This window comes from Oncorhynchus clarkii, chromosome 20 (assembly GCF_045791955.1).
Source record: "Oncorhynchus clarkii lewisi isolate Uvic-CL-2024 chromosome 20, UVic_Ocla_1.0, whole genome shotgun sequence".
NCBI lineage: Eukaryota > Metazoa > Chordata > Actinopteri > Salmoniformes > Salmonidae > Oncorhynchus > Oncorhynchus clarkii.
This window is the reverse complement of record NC_092166.1, coordinates 26,916,576-26,937,586: the sequence shown is the minus strand read 5'-3', so window position 1 is coordinate 26,937,586 and position 21,011 is coordinate 26,916,576. Positions and strand designations below refer to the sequence as shown.

At 42.9% G+C, this 21,011-nt stretch overlaps 1 protein-coding gene across 2 annotated transcripts in view; it reads left to right on the top strand.

Annotated features, from left to right (window-relative positions):
• The window catches only part of LOC139376140 (solute carrier family 22 member 23-like), a 56,579-nt gene extending 36,391 nt beyond the window's left edge, over positions 1-20,188 (top strand). For both annotated transcript variants that reach the window (XM_071118380.1, XM_071118381.1), the window contains exons 5-10: positions 1,417-1,544; positions 10,122-10,224; positions 11,187-11,425; positions 12,118-12,150; positions 14,047-14,170; positions 15,318-20,188. In XM_071118380.1, the coding sequence (XP_070974481.1) occupies positions 1,417-1,544; positions 10,122-10,224; positions 11,187-11,425; positions 12,118-12,150; positions 14,047-14,170; positions 15,318-17,019 (2,329 nt within the window). In that variant the 3' untranslated portion in view covers positions 17,020-20,188. The remainder of the gene's footprint in view (positions 1-1,416; positions 1,545-10,121; positions 10,225-11,186; positions 11,426-12,117; positions 12,151-14,046; positions 14,171-15,317) is intronic.
• The last annotated feature ends 823 nt before the right edge of the window (positions 20,189-21,011 follow it).

Genomic DNA, 21,011 nt, shown 5'->3' with positions numbered 1-21,011 from the left:
ACGTTTTTTATCCAAAAATGAAATAGCGCCCCTAGAGATCCAAGAGGTTAAGTGTGCCTTGAATTAGAAATTTCCACCGGTCTGCCCATTTCTCGATTTTCTTGGCCCAAGCAAGTCTCTTCTTATTATTGGAGTCCTTTAGTAGTGTTTTTTTTTGCAGCAATTCAACCATGAAGGCCTGATTCACACACACTCCTCTGAACAGTTAACAGTTGATGTTGAGATGTCTGTTACTTGAACACTGCAAAGCATTTATTTGGGCTGGTAACTCTAATGAACTTATCCTTTATAGCGGAGGTAACTCTGTCTTCCTTTCCTATGGCGGTCCTCATGAGAGCCAGTTTCATCATAGTGCTTGATGGTTTTTGCGACTGCACTTGAAGAAACGTTTCAAAGTTCTCAATGTTCCGTATTGACTGACCATGTCTTAAAGTAATGGACTGTCGTTTCTCTTTGCGTATTTGAGCTGTTCTTTCCATAATATGGACTTGTATACCCCCCTACCTTGTCACTACGCAACTGATTGGCTCAAACTCATTAAGAAGGAAGGAAAGGAAACAAGGTACACCTGTTAATTGAAATGCTTTCCAGGTGACTACCTGGAAGGTGACTAAGCTGGTTGAGAGAATGCCAAGTGTGTGCAAAGCTGTCATCAAGGCAAAGGGTGTCTATTTGAAGAATCTCAAATATAAAATATATTTTGATTTCTTTAACACTTTTTGTTGGTTTTGTTGGTTACTAATTGATTCCATATGTGTTTCATAATTTTGTTTTACAATGTGGAAAATAGTTAAAATAAAGAAAAACCCTTGAATGAGTAGGTGTTCTAAAACGTTTGACCGGTAGTGTATGTATGAAATAGAAGTGGGAATAGCGAGGCATGGGAGAACACTCTGTCTTATCTGTGTAGAATCAGAGGGAAGCTTCTTGGACCCAAGGGAATTTTCCAGTTGCTTCCCCACTGTAGTAACAGTCATAATAGCGTATGATAATTAATAGCTTAACATCCATTCAAATGACCTCTACTGTTCATGTTACTACAGCTGGTGTCTAAGGCCTGGGCAATAAATACTCATTCATTAACCATATTCACACTGTATACCTGATGAGCGGCAGGTAGCATAGTGGTTACGAGCGAGAGTACAGTATTGCAGTTATTAATGCGTTTCAATCAGCTAGAAAGAAAGCATGAATGCACACACACACTCTCTCACACACACACACACACACACACACACACACACACACACACACTTTCCAGTACCCGGGGATTCCCACAGAGCCTGAGGAAGGAGGGATAATATATTGAGGTTCCTTTCAGCCTCTCATTAAATCCCAATGGGGAAAAAGGGACTAATTTAATTGATTCAACGGTTCATATTTTCTTGAGCAGATTGTTCTCTTGTTTCCATGTAGGATCTTCCCCGAGTCTCTGCGGTGGCTGCTGGCCACTCAACAGTATGGCCGCTCCAAGTGGATCATGGGACACATTGCCAAGAAGAACCAGGTTAACACCGAGCTGGACACGGATCACATCCTCACAGGTATAGTACACAGGGGAGAGGTCATCCCTTTCTTAACTGCTCTAGTCACAGGTACACATCTCAGTTTTAAAACTGGTGATATTAATGCTGTGTAACCACTCAGCTCAAACCATCAGTCTTCGGGCTTGAATTTCTTTCTCTGTGTATTTGCTGTGCTTTTGGTTATTTGAAAGTGGATGAGTTTGTCTTCTTCTGAAGGGAAAGGACTTTACATCTACTATTTCCCTAGCAAGATCCGCTGGCTCGTCTCTGAGACAGAAGTGCTTGGTCAGTCTGAATGGATCTGACTGGGGAAATCCCCTTCCTTCCTCTATGCTTGGTTCCCATAGTAACAGTCCTCTCTCCTGGGGCCGAGGGAAATTGGCAGGGTAGTAAACCTACACCATGGCCTTCCGGATGGGACCCTCCGGACCCTTAATTAACTTTATTAGGGCCTTTCGAGGGTGGAGAGGCATTGCTCACAGACAACAGATGGGGCCAGGTCAATCACTTTGGATAGTGACTAGATACAACCATAGGCAGTGCCATACTGTAGGCAATGCCATATTCCTGCAGTGGACAAGAGAGAACTATGGGATTGACAGAGGAAATGGTATAGATGCTCCTTTGAATGTAACTGTTTTTCTGGGTGATGTGTGTGTGTGTGTGTGCGCTCATTAATAGTCAAAAGTTTGGGCATACCTACCCATTCAAGGTTTTCTTTATTTTTACTATTTTCTACATTGTAGAATAAAAGTGAATACATAGCAGCATACCCTCCTGCATACCACTGCTGGCTTGCTTCTGAAGCTAGTCAGTTCCTGGATGGGAGACCAGATGCTGCTGGAAGTGTTGTTGGAGGGCCAGTAGGAGGAACTCTTTCCTCTGGTCTAAAAAAAATATCCCAATGCCCCAGGGCAGTGATTGGGGACACTGCCCTGTGTAGGGTGCCATCTTTCGGATGGGACGTTAAACGGGTGTCCTGACTTTCTGAGGTCATTAATGATCCCATGGCACTTAAGAGTAGGGGTGTTAATCCCAGTGTCCTGGCTAAATTCCCAATCTGGCCCTCAAACCATCACGGTCACCTAATAATCCCCAGTTTACAATTGGCTCATTCATCCCCTCTCCTCTGTAACTATTCCCCAGGTCGTTGCTTCAAATGAGAACATGTTCTCAGTCAACTTACCTGGTAAAACAACGGATAAAAATAAATAGAGACAACTGATAGACAATATAACTCACAGGGCTGAGCATGTTTTTTATCATGCAACTAATAAAACATTTACTCTGTCATCACGACTATGTTGATAAATTCATTCCAATTAATAATTTGGGATATTTATTTATTTCACCTTTATTTAACCAGGTAGGCAAGTTGAGAACAAGTTCTCATTTACAATTGCGACCTGGCCAAGATAAAGCAAAGCAGTTCGACACATACAACGACACAGAGTTACACATGGAGTAAAACAAACATACAGTCAATAATACAGTATAAACACGTCTATATACGATGTGAGCAAATGAGGTGAGATAAGGGAGGTAAAGGCAAAAAAAGGCCATGGTGGCAAAGTAAATACAATATAGCAAGTAAAACACTGGAATGGTAGATTTGCAGTGGAAGAATGTGCAAAGTAGAAATAAAAATAATGGGGTGCAAAGGAGCAAAATAAATAAATAAATAAAATAAATACAGTAGGGAAAGAGGTAGTTGTTTGGGCTAAATTATAGGTGGGCTATGTACAGGTGCAGTAATCTGTGAGCTGCTCTGACGGTTGGTGCTTAAAGCTAGTGAGGGAGATAAGTGTTTCCAGTTTCAGAGATTTTTGTAGTTCGTTCCAGTCATTGGCAGCAGAGAACTGGAAGGAGAGGCGGCCAAAGAAAAAATTGGTTTTGGGGGTGACTAGAGAGATGTATATACATGCTGGAGCGTGTGCTACAGGTGGGAGATGCTATGATAACCAGCGAGCTGAGATGAGGGGGGACTTTACCTAGCAGGGTCTTGTAGATGACATGGAGCCAGTGGGTTTGGCGACGAGTATGAAGCGAGGGCCAGCCAACGAGAGCGTACAGGTCGCAATGGTGGGTAGTATATGGGGCTTTGGTGACAAAACGGATTGCACTGTGATAGACTGCATCCAATTTGTTGAGTAGGGTATTGGAGGCTATTTTGTAAATGACATTGCTGAAGTCGAGGATTGGTAGGATGGTCAGTTTTACAAGGGTATGTTTGGCAGCATGAGTGAAGGATGCTTTGTTGTGAAATAGGAAGCCAATTGTAGATTTAACTTTGGATTGGACATATAGGACATATAGCCAGTCTAGCCAGCCCGGGTTTGAATATAAACCAAATTTGTTCCCATTCACATTTTCTCCTGACACACAAATGGACTATAAATACATAACGTTACCGATTTTGTTTACCCTGACCAGATGGACAGCACACATAGTCTGTATGCAGCTGCTATTATTTGTAGCCTACAGTTGATCAGACTGAAATATAGTCTCTTTTTCATCAAATACAGCAGGTCAGATCTCTTTTTATGTAGCCTAGGCTGCTTTTTCTCGTGTCTGTCCGGAGTGATTGTGTTCTCACCTATGCTAAATAAACACAGAAAGAAAGTGGAAAGCCTACTTAAGCACGTGCGGGGGAAAAAAATGTGCTGCCTCAGCCTCTCTCTTTAATCTCACTTTTAATGGATGATGCGATGGAAGCGATCAAGTCATTCTTTATTGATTTCGACATCCCAGAAAAGACAGTCAAGTTCCATATTTTCAGCAAGTAAAGCATTGTACAGTGCAATTACCGCTGCAAGCTCCTTGTAGTTGCCGTTGTTAGCGGAACTTTCCGGCTCGCCGTGTCCTCTAAAAGCCCATTCTTACATGCCAAAACTGCAGTGGGGTCGATAAGCATTTAAGAATATCCATGTTTCTTATTCCTTTCTCGTGGTGTTGCGCAGTTTGAATACGCAGACCTTGGTCCACTTGATCAGGCAGTTTGATGAAAGGCTCCTTCTTAACCAGCTATGGTTGATTAACCAGCAGGTGGTTGAAGAATGCCTTGCCGTGGCTAAACAAGGAGTTTTGTAGCTAAAGTCTATGTTCATTAAAAGTAGTTAAAACCTACGCCCCGGTTTGTCATTATACAAGGAACAAACATAACATGGTGTCAGATTGGTAGTCCCTATGACGAGACAGAGAAAAGAAAGGAGTTGCGATGAAAATTGAACATTCTACCACAAGTCAAGTGACGTGAGTAGTCGAAGATGCTAGCTTGCAAGAGCGAGGGGCAACGAGCCGCAGCAGCGAGAGTGACAGCAGCGAGAGCAAGGACAACGAGCCGCAGCAGCGAGAGTGACAGCAGCGAGAGCGAGGCTGCATTGGAATCTGTTGACGAGCAAGTTGATGAGCAACATACTGAAATAAGAGATTGACACTGTTCCTGTTCTCCGTCATGGATAGGCTTAGTCCTCCTACTCCTATGCAGTTAACAGCCAATTTAGCTGACAATTGGAAATGTTTCAAGCAGAGATTCAATATCTACCTAGCAGCCAGTGGAGCAGGGGGAGATGATGACAAATTGAAAGCTTCCATTTTTCTGCATGTTATTGGAGAGGATGCATTGGACATTTTACAATGGCTTTCAGCAAGACGAGGCAAACTTGACATTGACTGTGCTAATGGCTACATTTGAGGAGTACTTTGTACCAAGCCAGAACGTCACGTTTGAGAGGGAAGTTTTTCTCTGATGATCAGAAACAGGGAGTCAGTTTTGACCAGCATTTGGCTGAGCTGAACACACTGAGCAAAACGTGGGAATTTGAACATCTGAAAGACTCACCAGTGAAAGACAGGATAGTCTGTGGCCTACTTGATAATGGACTCAAGGAGAGATTGCTGCGTGAGCAAGATTTAACTGTGGATAAAGCAGTGAATATGTGTCGGGCAGCTGAAACCACCAGAGCACAAGCTAAAGAGCTGTATAGAGATGAGACGTCAGTGTATGCAATAAAAAGAGAGGAGCACCACACACAACGCCTTACAAAACAGAAACAAGCAAAATAGAGCAATCAAAACACTACTTGTGATTCATCCACAAGCCAAGAAATTGCCTCGCAAATGGCAAATCATGTAACAACTGGGAAAAATAGTTTCTCAAAATGCTGAAAAGTTGAGGCTACAAAGGAAAAAGGTTCATACAGTCAAGGAGGAGATTGAATAATTCTTTGTTGATTCTGTTGAAGTATGCCATGCAGTAAAAGATGATCGTGGCATCACTTCCTGTGTCTTCCGAGAGAATGGAGCAGATTAAAAGCAAGACCGCAGCTGACCAAACAATGATAGAGTTGAAAGAAACAACACTGATAGGTTGGCCCGTACAGAAAAACTATTCAAGGAGAGTACAGGATTACTGGATGTCCAGAGCAGAGCTCACCGTTGTGGTTGACATAGTGTTCAAAGGTAACAAGATTGTCATTCCCATGACACGACGCAAAGAAATGCTACAGAAAATAGACAAGTGCCATTTGGGTGAGGAAAAATGCAAACGACGAGGATGAGAAGTAATGTACTGGCCAAGAATGAACCAGGAAATCAGCCAGACCACTGCTTCATGTAAACTGTGTTTGTCCTACAGGCCAAAGCAGCAAGCAGAGCCGCTAATGCCTCATCCGGTACCCAACAGACTCTACTATAAAGTTTACCTTTTTGACTGCAATGGCAAAAGTCACATGGTAACAACAGACTACTACTCAAACTACCCTGAAGTAGCAACACTGACAACCACCTCCAGCAAAGCTGTAATCACCTACCTGAAATCAGTCTTTTCAAGACATGGCTTTGCGTCTGAACTGTACTCGGACAATGGCCCGCAGTTCTCAAGTTTCGAATTCCAATCGTTCGCTGACGACTGGGGATTCCGACACAACACCTCAACTACCCAAGGTCCAACGGCTTAGCAGAGTTCAGTCAAAATTATCAAAGGTCTGATGAAAAAGGCACACGATGGAAAGGGGGATTTCCTAAAAACTCTGATCTACCGCAGCACACTTTCACCTGCACAAATGTTGATGGGACGTCGCATCAGAACCAACCTACCCATCCATGAGGACTTGCTAACACCGAGGTGCTCACAAAATCAAACTTGTGAAGGAAAAACAGAAAGACAAACAAAAACAGCGACACAACAAAAGAGCAAGACAATTACCTGAACTGAAACCTGGAGATCATGTACGACTCTGAGACATCACTACAGGAACCTGGATGGAGCAAGGGTGTGTGCAGAGAGAAGTTGCACTGCGATCCTATGAGATCCAAACGGAGCATGGATCACAACTGAGACGAAACAGAGTGGATCTAAGGCTTCAGCCATTCACTCAAGGGACTGAGGATCTGGAGGATACTGCTGAAGCGTCAAATGCCTTTAGAAATGGACAATTCAGTCAGAACACCCTGGCTGACAATGAACGCTGTCCAACTGTTTCAGGAAGCACTTCAACAGAACGACCAAAAAGGACTGTCAGAGCCCCTGAAAGGCTTATTGAGAATTGCTTTTAAAAATTTTTAAAAGGGGCACCTGGACTGAATGTTTTGTTTATGTGAAAAGAAATAGAGCCACAATAGAGTATTGTTGGACAGACTATATTTAGTTGGGGGAAAAAATACATCAGAAATATGTTCATTGCCTTTTAAGTGATGAGAGCAATGTAAAAAAAAATATTGGGGGAAAGAAATGTGTGTTCTTGAAAATTGCGTGTTATGCAGGTTGAGTAAACAAATGTGATGTGACGTGTAGTTACAGAGAAAAGTAGTTTTCTGTTTAAAGGAAGGAAGATGTGTTATGTGTTAATAACATTTTGACTACGTCACCCAGGAAGCTATGCGGATGGTGGGGGGGTGGTATATGTTCATTAAAAGAAGTTAAACCTATTTATATAAGGAACAAACATAACATCCCCAGCTCCCTAAGCTTCTCAACACATAGAATCCCCCCCCCCCCCCCATAATGCTCTGCAGCAAAACCCCAATTAAACGGACTAGATTAATTCTCTGATCCTAATCCTATGATTGGATGGACAACATATCACTTCATACTGCAAAAGCTTTGATTGGTTGGAGGTCGTCCTACGGAACTGGTCATAATTACCATGTAGGTCTATGCCAGGGGGTGAGGCCTACGAGCCTCCTTGGTTTTATATTTAAGTCAATGTAGCCAGATGAGAATGTAAGCTAGCTGTCCTCTGGCTACACCATGGTGCTACCCCAGTGAGTGCTGTTGAAGTTACCATAGACCTTCATTGATAAAATAGTGTGTTTTAATCAATTATTTGGTGACATTAGTATAGTTTTATCTAAAAAGACTAACTTTGTTTCATTATTTTTATTGATATTACATATCAATGAGGAGGATGGTCCTCTCCTTCCTCCTCTGAGGAGCCTGCACTGATTTTGTATTTGTTTACTTATTTATATGTACTGTGTGTGTGTGTGTGTGTGTGTGTGTGTGTAAATATTTTTAGTTTACAGGACACCTACTCATTCTTTTATTTTTACGATTGTCTACATGGTAGAATAATAGTGGAGACATCAAAACTATGAAATAACACATATGGAATCATGTAATAATGAAAATATATTTGAGATTCTTCAAAGTAGCCAGTCTTTGCCTTGGTGAAAGCTTTGCACACACTTGGCATTCTCTCAACCAGTTTCACCTGGAATGCTTTTCCAACAGACTTGAAGGAGTTCCCACATATGCTGAGCACTTTTTGGCTGCATTTCTTTGACTCTTATCCCAAACCATCTCAATTGGTTTGAGGTCGGGTGATTGTGGAGGCCAGGTCATTTGATGCAGCACTCCATCACTCTCCTTGGTCAAATAGCCTTCGGATCATTGTCCTGTTGAAAAACAAATGATAGTCCCACTAAGCCCAAACCAGATGAAATGGTGTATCGCTGCAGAATGTTGTGGTAGCCACCATCTCACCACCTCCTCCATGCTTCACGGTGGGAAGCACATGCGGAGATCATCCATTCACCTACTGTGAGTCTCACAAATACACGGTGGTGGTTGGAACCAAAAATCTCAAATTTGGACTCATCAGACCAAAGGACAGATTTCCACCAGTCTAATGTCCATTGCTTGTGTTTCTTGGCCCAAGCAAGTCTCTTCTTCTTATTGGTGTCCTTGAGTAGTTGTTTCTTTGCATCAATTCGACCATGAAGGCCTGATTCACGCAGTCTCCTCTGAACAGTTGATGTTGAGATGTTTCTGTTACTTGGACTCTGTGAAGCATTTATTTGGGCTGTAATTTCTGAGGCTGGTAACTCTAATGAACGTATCCTCTGCAGCAGAGGTAACTCAGGGTCTTCCATTCCTGTGGTGGTCCCCATGAGAGCCAGTTTCATCATAGCGCTTGATGGTTTTTGCGACTGCACTCGAAGAAAGGTTCAAAGTTCTTAAACATTTTTACAGGTTGACTGACCTCCATGTCTTAAGGTATTGATAGACTGTTTCTCTTCACTTTTTATTTGAGCTGTTCTTGCCATAATATGGACTTGGTCTTTTACCAAATAGGGCTATCTTCTGTATACCAACCCTACCTTGTAACAGCACAACTGATTGGCTCAAATGCATTTAGAAGGAAAGAATTCCACAAATTTACTTTTAACAAGGAACATCTGTTAATTGAAATGCATTCCAGGTGACTACCTCATGAAGCTGGTTAAGAGAAAGTCAAGAGTGCAAAGCTGTCACCAAGGTGAAGGGTGGCTACTTTGGAAGAATCTTAAATATAAAATATATTTTGATTGAACACTTTTTTTTTGTTGGTTACTACATGATTCCATATGTGTTATTTCTTTCTATGATGTAGAAAATAGTTAAAGAAAGACCTTGAATGAGTAGGTGTGTCCAAACTTTTGACTGGTACGGTATGTTTTATATTCTATTATACAGGGTGCATTTTGAAAAGAGACCTAGGTGTCATATCTTCCCTGTCCAAATAAAGATTAGATAACACACACATTATGTAGCCTACTGAATGTAACATAACTAACCCCTGAAAAGGGCCTGCCGTTTGTGGGCCAATTTTATGCAAGGGATTATGGCTGAGCCGCTAGGCCAGAGGATGACTTCAGAGCTCCATGATTGTATAGAGAGCAACTTTGAGTAAAAACTTGGAATGTTGCCCGTCACGTGCATACATGTATGTGTGTGTGTGTGCACATGACCAAAGGTGACCGGAGGTTTGTTTTCATAGCAACACCTCGTACTTCCAAACATCCATGCCCCATGCTATGATCTGCGCTGTCCTGGGGCATTGTCTTCTGAAAACATTCCTCTTTCAATTGTTCATTCATTCACTCACTTGTTCCTCCCCCTCCCCACTCACTCTTTCCCCCTGTCATTCCTGTTTTCTAACAGAGATAAGTGATGAAATGTCTTGGTATGAATCACAGTTTGCAGCTGAAGTTGTCCTTTGTCTCTTAGTCCTTAGTCTCTTATCCTCAGATGAAGCCCTTTCGTTGGCTGTGTACAGCCTGTAGATAAGTGCATTGTGGTCATATTTACCTGATTTCTCTACGTTGTTTCAGAGTTGCAGAAAGCTCTTCAGAAGAAGCCCAAAAAGACATGTATTGTGAAGATGGTGGGGACAAGGAACCTGTGGAAAAACATTGTGGTCCTCTGCGTGAACTCGTAAGTATCTTCGTTTGTGTGTGTGTGTGTTCCTGTGTGAGTTTATGTAGTATTGTGTGCGTGTGTCCATGATGCAGCTGCCAGTCAGACGAGACTGGGTGTTTAAGTGATACTTCTGGATTTTGGCAATGAGGCCCTTTGTCTACTTCCCCAGAGTCAGATGAACTTGTGGATAACATGTTTGACTCTGCGTTCGGTTTGAAGGAAGTTTCTCACTTCCATTTGCACAATTGCTATAGCGCAATGACTTGGAAGTCTATGGGCACAGATAGCATAACAGCTAGCATGCTGGCTGTTCCTGTAGACTTCCAGTCATTGTGGTAACACTTGTTGGCATTGGCTCCTGAAACTACCTATAAACCGGTGTGCCGTGATTATGGGACTATTGACCTGTCAGCTCGATGCAGTGGCCGTCTGCTTGTAGCAGGCCTGTGTCTGTCTATCCATCAGTCTGTCCATCCCTCGGTCTTCCTGTCTCTGTGCTGTTTGCAGTCCTGCCTCTGTCCATTTGTCTGTCCGCCGGTTTTTCTGTCCATTGGCCTTCAGAACAAGCTTCACCTCTCTTCACTCACGTAACCCAGTCATTTGTAGACAGCAGACTTAGACACAGCCCAGGCTATTTCAGTGCACAGTGTCCCTAGCTGTAGTCTGACCATACATTTTTCATGAGCTGTGTTCTTATGAGAGAACTGGAGACGAGCAAGAGGGTTTGTGTGCTTTTACTTTTGTTTCATAGAAATACTTTCCTCTTTGTTTTTTTCCTTCATCTTCTGAACTCTCTGTCTGAACTCATATGGTCTTTCTTTGTCCTCTCTCCCAACATCCCTCTTTCTTTCTCTCTGTACACTCATCTCCTTACTTCTTTCTCCCTCTCTTGCACTACCACACACCCATTATCCCTGTTTTCATTATTTCTCTTTCTTGATACCCTTTTCTCTCTCGCTCTCTCTCGCTATATCCAGACTGACGGGCTATGGGATCCACCATTGCTTTGCCCGCAGTATGATGGACCACCACGAGACCCATGAGTCCACCATGTTCCACAACTTCTACGCTGACTACTACACCATGGCGGGCATCGCAGTGGCATCATGCATTGCACTGTGCCCGGCAGTGTCCCTGATGGGGAGGAGGGGTGGCCTGCTCATGTTCATGATAATCACTGCACTGGCATCACTGCTGCAGCTAGGCCTGCTCAACTGTGAGTAGCCTACAGTATAATACGCAATGGTATAGTGCACACACACACAGCTGCCTCTTCCTATACGCCAACTATGCACTGCGTGTAGGGCCCCGTGGCCACTAGGGGCCCCTGACCAAAAAACATTTTTTTTCTGTTGAGAGTTAGAAAAGTAGAATCCACATTTCGAAACTTTGGTAGTGCATCAGTAGTTTTCCTCCTATGTCAGGCAATCAATTAGCCAGTGTCAGCTAACATTGCTATGTAAGGTAGTCTAGCCAGCTGGTAGGCCTAATCGTCACCCAATTACTGACGGCCGAGCACGCAGGTCATGTGCTCAGGGGGCCCTGACCTCCTGGGGGTGGAGGTGAAATAGTCTTTATAGTTAGCTACTGTATAGTTGTTTTGATGATGATGTTTGAATGTAGGTCTGTGGGAGGTGGCCTCTTTACTGTGTAACAAGGACGGATGTTGTCCGAAATCTGACAGTACCTAGTCCTTTTTTTTAAAGAGTTACAAATGTTGAGGGAACATATATTTAACCTAGACCTACAAAATACACCTTGAGATCATTCAAACAGCAAACATATTGTCTTGTTATTGCTATGGTGTAACCAGTGTGTTTTGTGACTGGAAGTGTGTGTGTGTGTGTGATCATTTGACTACATATTAACCTGTTTCTGTTTTCCTCTCTCTCCCTATGGCTCCTATAGTACTGGGGAAATACAGTGTACATCTGAATATAGGTACAGTACAACCATCGATTTCTCTCCTCTTCATTTTTGTGGGAACTCGGCCCATATTTCCCTGGTTGCAGTTGCTCTACCCTAGACCCTTAACTAATCAATAGCCCATCATTCTGGATCTTAACTGTTTACTCCATTTATAATCCGCTTACTGGAAATACTGCAACTGCTCGATTTTAAAAACCAACAACAAGGTCCTAGGCAGATGAGAGAATTCCACAATAAATGGATAACCAATCTACTGTCTTAAATGTGGTTCAAGCTGTTAGAAACACATTATGATCGCTGGCTAGCTGCAGATGTCTTAACGTGATTTCTTTGATGTGATCAGACAAAGACTGGAGGAACTCTGACATTTGTGTGAGATTGGAGGACACTAAGAAAATGTCAGTGTTCCAACATAGTAGCAGAAAGACAAGGGTGCTTTGCAGTGTGTTTTGTTGTGCAATGGGGGTGGTTTAAAGCAAAGGCTGGTATTTCACCATCACTGCGACCTAAATACTGTGACTTGTCCTATCTCTCCCCTTCTCCCAATCACTCCCACTCTCCCACCCACTCCCTAAGAACAACAAACTCAAACTCATTGCAGAGTTCAGTCGGATCCCGTTAGAGCAAACCATGGCGTGTCGTTTCTGTTTGCCGACTATGAGTGACAGTTCAAACACAGGCACCATGGGGCTCAGAATGCCCGTAGGCATCGAGGAATAAATACGTCTCTCAAGGACAAGCTAGCTGCATTCTGTTTACTGCATAAACACACGTTCAGATCCAGCCTGCTTGTCCTTCACAGTGAAACATTACAGCTAACACATGGAACCAGCAGTAGGCTAGTTGTGCAACTTGGTAGTACTACAGTCCATTATAACATATAAACCTGATGTTGACTGTGTAATAACCACACTACTGCATGGTATTATAGTACGTTATATGGTTCATCAGAACTTTTTTTTGATCTTGCCTGTTCATGTAACTTCTTGCAACTATTAGAAGTCTTCCTGTCTGTGTTTCACTTCCCGATCCTTGCTTTGTTCTGATGATCCTCTATGTTTGGCTCGGTCTCATTGACCCTAGCTAACCTAAGTAGCCTCTAGCCCTCTTCTTCCCCTGTGTGTTTATCTAGCTCCTCTCTTCTTTCTGTTCTCTCCATCCCTAGTCCTCCACCTGGCAGCAGAATTAGCTTGGCCTGTTGTCTGACAGCCAGAGGATTAGAGAGGAGCAGCAAACTGATCTGAGTTCTGCCTCAGATTATCCGCTTAGGGCAACTTAAACATGTCTCCTTCAGCAACAAACTCATCCGAGACCAGTTTCAGATGCTCTTCTGGCAACTTCAAACATGTCTCGTTCAGCAACAAACTGATACTGAGACCACTTTCAGATGATCGTCTGTCAATTTTGAACATGTCTCGTTCAGCAGCACCGTGTGAGTTAGTTCTAGGATTGTTTTGCTGCTGTTTAGCTGAGGATCAGACAGATCAACGTCAGGGTAATCCTTCATGGCTAGTTTAGTTAAATGGATAACATGGTCAGGGTGATGGACAACACACAGGATGCTCAACAACACAGACTCATGGGAATTATGTAACAGTCTAAGTACATTTAATAGGATCATCTTACTACTTTAATAACAAACTGCTCTTTGAGAATGTATTAGATACTGTTCCTCAGTGCACTGAGCCTTCTAATATGAGAAGCATTCATTCAGGGTTAGATATAGTATTTTTCTTTTTGAGTTAATCTCCCCTTTTCTACAGTACATTAGAATGTATTCTCTCTGTATGATGGCTGGATAATTGTTATGTTTGCTTTCTTGGTATGCAGAATACTCGGATACACATCTCAACTTAATAGTGAGTCGTGTTTAATGGCTGACTCGTATGTTGCCGTCTGTCTGTACAGAGCGCTCGGATACGCTGAATAAGAACTTCTCCATCGCCTTCTCCATCATCGGCATGTTCTCCTCCCACGCTGTCAGCAACTTGAGCATCTTCTTCTGCGCTGAGATCACGCCCACCGTCATCAGGTAAGCCCACCCGCGCGCTGGGAACGGACCACTGGAGCGTACCACAGAGAGGGGCCGAGGGATAGGTTTCAGAGGGGGCTGTCAGTCAGGATATGTGCAGGCCAGGGTTGAGGAGAAAGCTTCATGGAAATCAAAAACAGGGTTCCATTTTCTTCCCCTTTTATTCAGAGATGGGTCGGGTCAAGTGTCTGGTTAATTGTATAAAATTTTACAGAACATTCACTCTGTCAAGCTATGAAAAACATACAGTATACACATCTGGAATTGGAGAAAGATAAAGAGGTGTGGAGTTTGAAGGTTGCTGTCATCATGTAGTGTGAAGGGAAAATACCCTGTTTTATGATGCGCACTATCATAATGGAATGTAGTCGCAGTCTTCGAGCTCAATAGAGAGGTTCATGACTCAGTGTCTCTGACCTGCCAGGATATCACCAGAATATTACTACCCTGCTATAAGCACTTACAATGAGTGTGTGATCATGGATCTCTTGTTATATGCACAACCATAATAAAGGTGGTGTTCAATATCCATATTTTTTATATTATTATTAATTTATTTAACCTTTTTATTTTAACAGGGAGTCATGCCGAGACCGAGGTCTCTTTCACAGATCAGCCTGGTTTTGAATTAGCCTTTCCCTCTCTTGACAAACTGACACAGCTTTGGATCATCATCATGATGCTGTGTTGTGTTATGTAAGGTATGGTGCACTGTGCTGCCTGAAGAGTGACTGTGGATCGCCACCTGGTGGCCAGTCACAGAGCAGACAGGAGAGAAATGAGGCTACTGCCTTGGCAGGATGCTGTTACATGGTATTGCAGCAGTCTCTGCTGCTGTGGGCGTAAAATGGCAAGGACATGTCAATAACACAGACCACGTGTGTCTGCATAAGGACATGAGAATAGTAGGGGCTGGAATGTGGAATGTGCTATTGAATGTGAACATAAAAGAAAGCATTGAAATGGAATGGAATGTAACAAAGCAGAACATTGCACTGGAAATGGCAGAGGTTTCAGGGCTCACCTTTTCTACAGGATGGATATGGTTTAAAGACGGTGGGGCTTGGAGGTTGGTTTGGGATCGGGTGTAGTCATGTTCTTCAGAGATAGTGACTTCCTAACTGATGGTCCTTGTCTCTCTCCGTAGGGGTGGGGGTCTGGGCCTGGTGCTCGCCAGCGCTGGCTTCGGCATGCTGACCGCCCCCATCATGGAACTCCACAACCAGAAGGGCTACTTCCTTCACCACATTATCTTCGCCTGTTGCACCCTCATCTGCATCATCTGCATTCTCCTCCTCCCCGAGACGCGCTACCAGCCCCTGCCCGAGACCCTGGCCGATGGGGAGTGTTACACCCGCCAGCCCCTGCTGCCCCCCAGGAGGCCTGGCGAACAGCGCCTCCTCCTGGCCCAGGTGGAGAGCAACAGGGACTACACCCGGGTCCATGACACGCCGCTGCACGAGGCGGCCGCCACCGCCGTCTCCACAATGGAGTTCACGGCGTCCTCCGCTGTTGACCGCGCAGCACCATCGGTTATTGATATTTCGGCGCCCTCCGCTAGGACGTTAATGTCACACCAGCATGAGTCTGATGGCAAATCCACTGAAGACTCCACTGATATACCCCTCATTAGTTCTGTTGCCCCTTCATCCACTTTCAATGTTGATGATGAGACAGCTCCCTCCCCTATTAAAGACATTACCACTGACCCCCTCACAGAAGATACCCATACATCCATCTTGGTCAACACCATTTCCCCTGTCACTGAAACTCTTCCCATCTCTTTATTGGAATCAACCATTCCGCCAGTACTTGATTCAACCCCTACCTCCGCATTGTACCCTTCCACCCCTACCTCCGCATTGTACCCTTCCACTCCTAGTTCCGTAGTGGATCCTTCCACTCCACCTGTTATAGAATCCACCCCCACTTCATTGGATGCTCCAGAAGTAATTGAAACTCCCCTTACCTCCACATCGGACTCTCCCCTTGTCATAGAAACCACCCCTACATTGGACTCTACCACTCCCCCTGTCATAGAAACCACCCCTACATTGGACTCTACCACTCCCCCTGTCATAGAAATCACCCCTACATTGGACTCTACCACTCCCCCTGTCATAGAAATCACCCCTACATTGGACTCTACCACTCCCCCTGTCATAGAAATCACCCCTACATTGGACTCTGCCACTCCCCCTGTACTTGACCTTCTACCCCCCTCTCCAACACCCTCCCCTGGTCCTGTCATCAGTGACATTTTTCTCCCTCCCCACATGGCGGACTGTACGACTCCTATTGATTCTGCTGACCACATAACCACAGACCCGATCATATACTCTCTAGATGACAAACTCCCCACTCCTCCTCCCCCTACATCCGGCTGTACCATTCCCCTTCTCATAGACTCTGTCCATACTCCAGAGTTGGACTCTTCATCCCCATGTGTTAATAATGTTATTGTTTCTCCCACTTACCCTGTCGTAGCTCATTCCCCTGTTCATCCCCCCATCCGCCCACTACCACCACCACCCAATGACTCAGGTCATATCCCCACAACAGTGGACTCTTCCATTCCCCCTGTCATGGACACTGTTCACAGCCCCACTGTGGACTCTACCACTCACCCCATCACAGACATTGTTCAACCCCTTTCATTGGACTCTACCATTCCGCTTGTCATAGACTCTCAGGACCCCAACGTAACAGACTCTGAGACCACAGAGGCGGCCACCGCTTCCACAATAATGGACTGTACCATCTCCTCCCCCATAGACTCGGGAATCCTCCCTATAATGGACTGTACTATCTCAGAAAACCATGTCATCAACGGGGTGACGTCGTCATGATCCAAGGCTCTACCTCTGGAACAAGGAGGTGTGCCACTCCCTCGTGGAGGACGAAGCCCTGGACATCCAGGTCACATGTATGGAGTCACTAACTGGCTGATCAGGCCTCAGACATTTTGGCTGCTCTGTAGGAAGAATGCCAGTGACCGACAGGAGAGGGAACAGCTTGATATGGGGACGAGTGTATCTCTGACACCTTTTACTGGGAACAGCCAGAAAACAGGACAGGAGGACCGTGCTGCGATGACAATAATGAGTGGTTACTCTGCCACAGTGTGGAACTGTAAATAACTGACATCATCAGCGTTTTACATAGTTGTTGTTGGAGGAATCTGTATGTGTCATTTTAGACTGAGATACTGCCAGCCAAAACTCCCTTTGACTTCCTCTGACACTTTATCCCAATGCTTAGTTGGAGATGCTATACATACCACTAAAAACCATTTGACTGTACATTTGCCTCAATTGCAGACTTAGATGTACGCCCAATGTGTTTGATGTACATTTGCCTTATGTAGAAAAAAATATATACTTTAAGAATACAATGCAGAATTTTGAATGTCAACAGTGCCAGATATCTAAACCGAGTTTAGAGTCACCCAATTGTTTTTGTTGTCAGAAACTGAATGGAATCTGTGTAGGGAAAAGAGCAATTTGCCAAATATGAAAAAAACCAAAAAAAGGGCAATAAGTTTTGCCCCAGGTATTGGAGGTGTTTTAATGTATGATGCAATGAGTTAAAAAATGACAAACGAAACATCTGAAGACTTCAGTCCTTAGTGTTATACAAGCATGGGTGTATGAGAAGGTACTAGAGAGAGAATGTCGCGAACTGAAGAGACATGTTCATACGTTTATTAGGACTATGGACTGTTTATGTCGAGAGAAGGAGAGCTGTACCGGTGACGTGGTGGAAGTGAGAGGTCTGTTAGTCCTTTAGGACTATGTTGTTCTTGTTGACGTTGCGGCCCTGTAAGTGAAACATTTGAGAATTTACAGACTATATCAAATGTTTCATGGGACATTTGTTTCGACTCTTAAAAAAAAAACGTGAATGAATTGTACTGTAGGCAATTGGATCTTGTTAATGTGATACTCTAGGTCAAAATGCGTAGTTTGTTGTTGTGCTACTGATGTTGCGCTTGATCACAAAAAAATAAAATAATATTGCCATTATTTCACAGGGGGGTGCGGGGGGGGGTGTCCTTAGTGTATAAAGATAGGCGGCACTGTTAACATTATTTGTGTGAATGTAAGTGGCACTTTAATCTTCGCTACGGGGACTGAGCATGTAAACAAAAATGTGAACTTTTCCATGAAACAAAGAGGTGATGTTCAAATGTTACCTAAAAAATCACAAGAGCTATCTCTGAAATGGACACATGAATGACAAAAGGATTTAGTCTTCATTACAAATACATCTGTCATTGCCACCATCTTGTGTGTGTTTTCTACATGTAATTAGCATATTTGGTGACGTAAAAATATTTGAAGGTTATTTCCCAAATAATATACCAGAAATATTTAAACTTCACCAAAGTATGCAAAATGTATATTTGTGATATTGACTCAAATTCTGTTGCGTTTTGAAATGTAGGCTAATCCCTCTTTTTTTCTCTTTTTTCTTTTTTTTTACTTCAAAACTTAACTACCATTTACTTGAATTACTTTCATTGTAATCAATACAGACATGATAGCAAAATGTCATCATTATTGGAAAAGCTACAAAAAATGTCTCTGATTATTTTAATTAAAACAAAAATATATGAAGAGCTTTCTTTTTCTTTGAAAAACCCAAATGTCTAGTGTCAACGTCATGTTTTACCAACGTCTGTGAATGACTGACTATTGACAATAGTACATACCGGGAAAACTGGCTGTCAGTTCACTGCATCAGATTGTGTTGTTAGGCCACTTTGTTGTGATGTAGAGCTTCTTTCTTTTCAAACATCTTTGACATATTGTCCTTTTCAAATGCCATGGAGTCCTGTCTTTTACAGTGTGTTTAATATATATTTAAAATGGAAAATACAATGGCTTTGGAGGTGACCAAAGTATCATGCAATAGCAGCCACTGATCACTCAACTGTGCACTAATCATAAAGTAGTCATCACAACACACACTGTCATGTAGTTCTGTGGATATAAAAATGACTATGTAAATACTAAAAGTGTAACGACCTACTTTCCGTATATTCTCTGGTTATTTCCTGGTAAATAAGCACACTGTTAAAGAAGATATACTTGTTGCTGTGGTCTTCATTCCTAATACTACATACACCTTGTTCGGAAAATTCAAGCGCGGTAGAGAAAGGATATGTGAATCAAGTAAAACTTCATTACACCCCTGTATGAGCCTCTTAGCTTCTTTTAACATCTAATAGACCTCACGGCTCAAACCATAATGTCTCCTGTACTCCCGTCAAGTCAGATTAGTACATTTGGTTAGCTGTAATGTGAGGACGGTGTTACTAACGCACGATAGTCTATTGACACTGGAACAACAGAGGTTAATCGTACAAATGTTAAGAGCATATTGTCTGCAGCTGTAGCAATACTTCTCACCCCACATTTCTTGAACTGCAACCGCTCTTGTCTTAAAATTTCACAATACAACACATTACGACCTTACATTACAGTCTCCGATTTCATGTGACAGCATCGTCCGCACCAGCGATGGTGTATGCTTGGTCAGAAGTATAATGACACATTCTATTTCTATGGGTAGAGTGGGGTGATGGCTTAGAAAGTGGCTACACTAAAACGGTACAAGTAGATGGACAATATAATACATTGAGTATACAGTGGTAAAGAAAATGCATTTGGAGATGGAAAAGCAGACTGATGTGCAAACTAACTTTGATTTGCTGTGCATTGATAGGTTGTGCTGTGATACAGTGGTCTGGAAATGGTTCTCAACTGATCAAATGGCTCCCCTCATCCTAAATTGTCCCCACTGCAGGCAAACTATATTGCGGAAATGAGAAATAATCCTGATATAACAGTTTCTGTTTTTGCATGATATGAATGAATGAATGTAAAAACATGGATTTTACCAGTTTAATTTTCCCTTTTTTGTTTTAACTTGAATAATGCATTTGTATATAAGCCATACGTGTCGTAATAAACTTCACTATTTATTGATCAATGATGCATTCTGGGTCTTGGTTGAGTTAATTGGTCTGCAGACAATTTTCAAGCCACCTCTTGAATCTTGACGTGTTTTTGTGCAAGGTTCTTGTTTTCTGTTTGTTTTTTACCACTTGATGAGGTCCTCTCTAACCCAAGATCATGACAAGGGCATAAAGTGTGTCAATTCTGTATGTAATGGATCAGTTGTCAATATTCACATTCTTAATGAATTGTGGATTCATGTTGGTGTACTGCTGAGCTGGAAAGTCATCCCCTAAATATGATTCAGTAATTTAGTTATATTGATTAGCACTTCACTACACCCACAATAACACATTTTTTTATGTCAGCAATAAAATTAGATTTGATCTTTATATTTTAAGGCCATGCTAGCTAACCAAAATAACTCACTCATGCTGCCAATAGATTTTTCAGCTTGGAATACTCAGATTTTAACCACTTCCTGTTGTATGATGTCATACAATGAAGCAATACATGGCGAACGTGCTCCTAGGTGAAGGCTTTTCCTGTCTCTGATAAACAAGTGATTAATAAGAACAAATAAGTAACCTGTTTTTGATGGGAACATTGTGGACGGTATAGTTGCAAAGCTCCAAACTGACCTCTATTGGACAAAATGTAGGTTACACCTGAAGCAGATTCAGGACTGCGAGGTACGTGGACAATGCCTTGGTTATATTGAAAGGGGGCGTATTTATCGACAATTAGGCTGTATTTCCTTAACTTGTAAACTAACAGCTAGGCCTATGCGCCACGTATTAGATTAAAAGTGCTTGGCAACAACCCGCATTTTGGCCCGGGACAGGGTGATGTCATGGAGAGTGATGCAGCAGGATCCT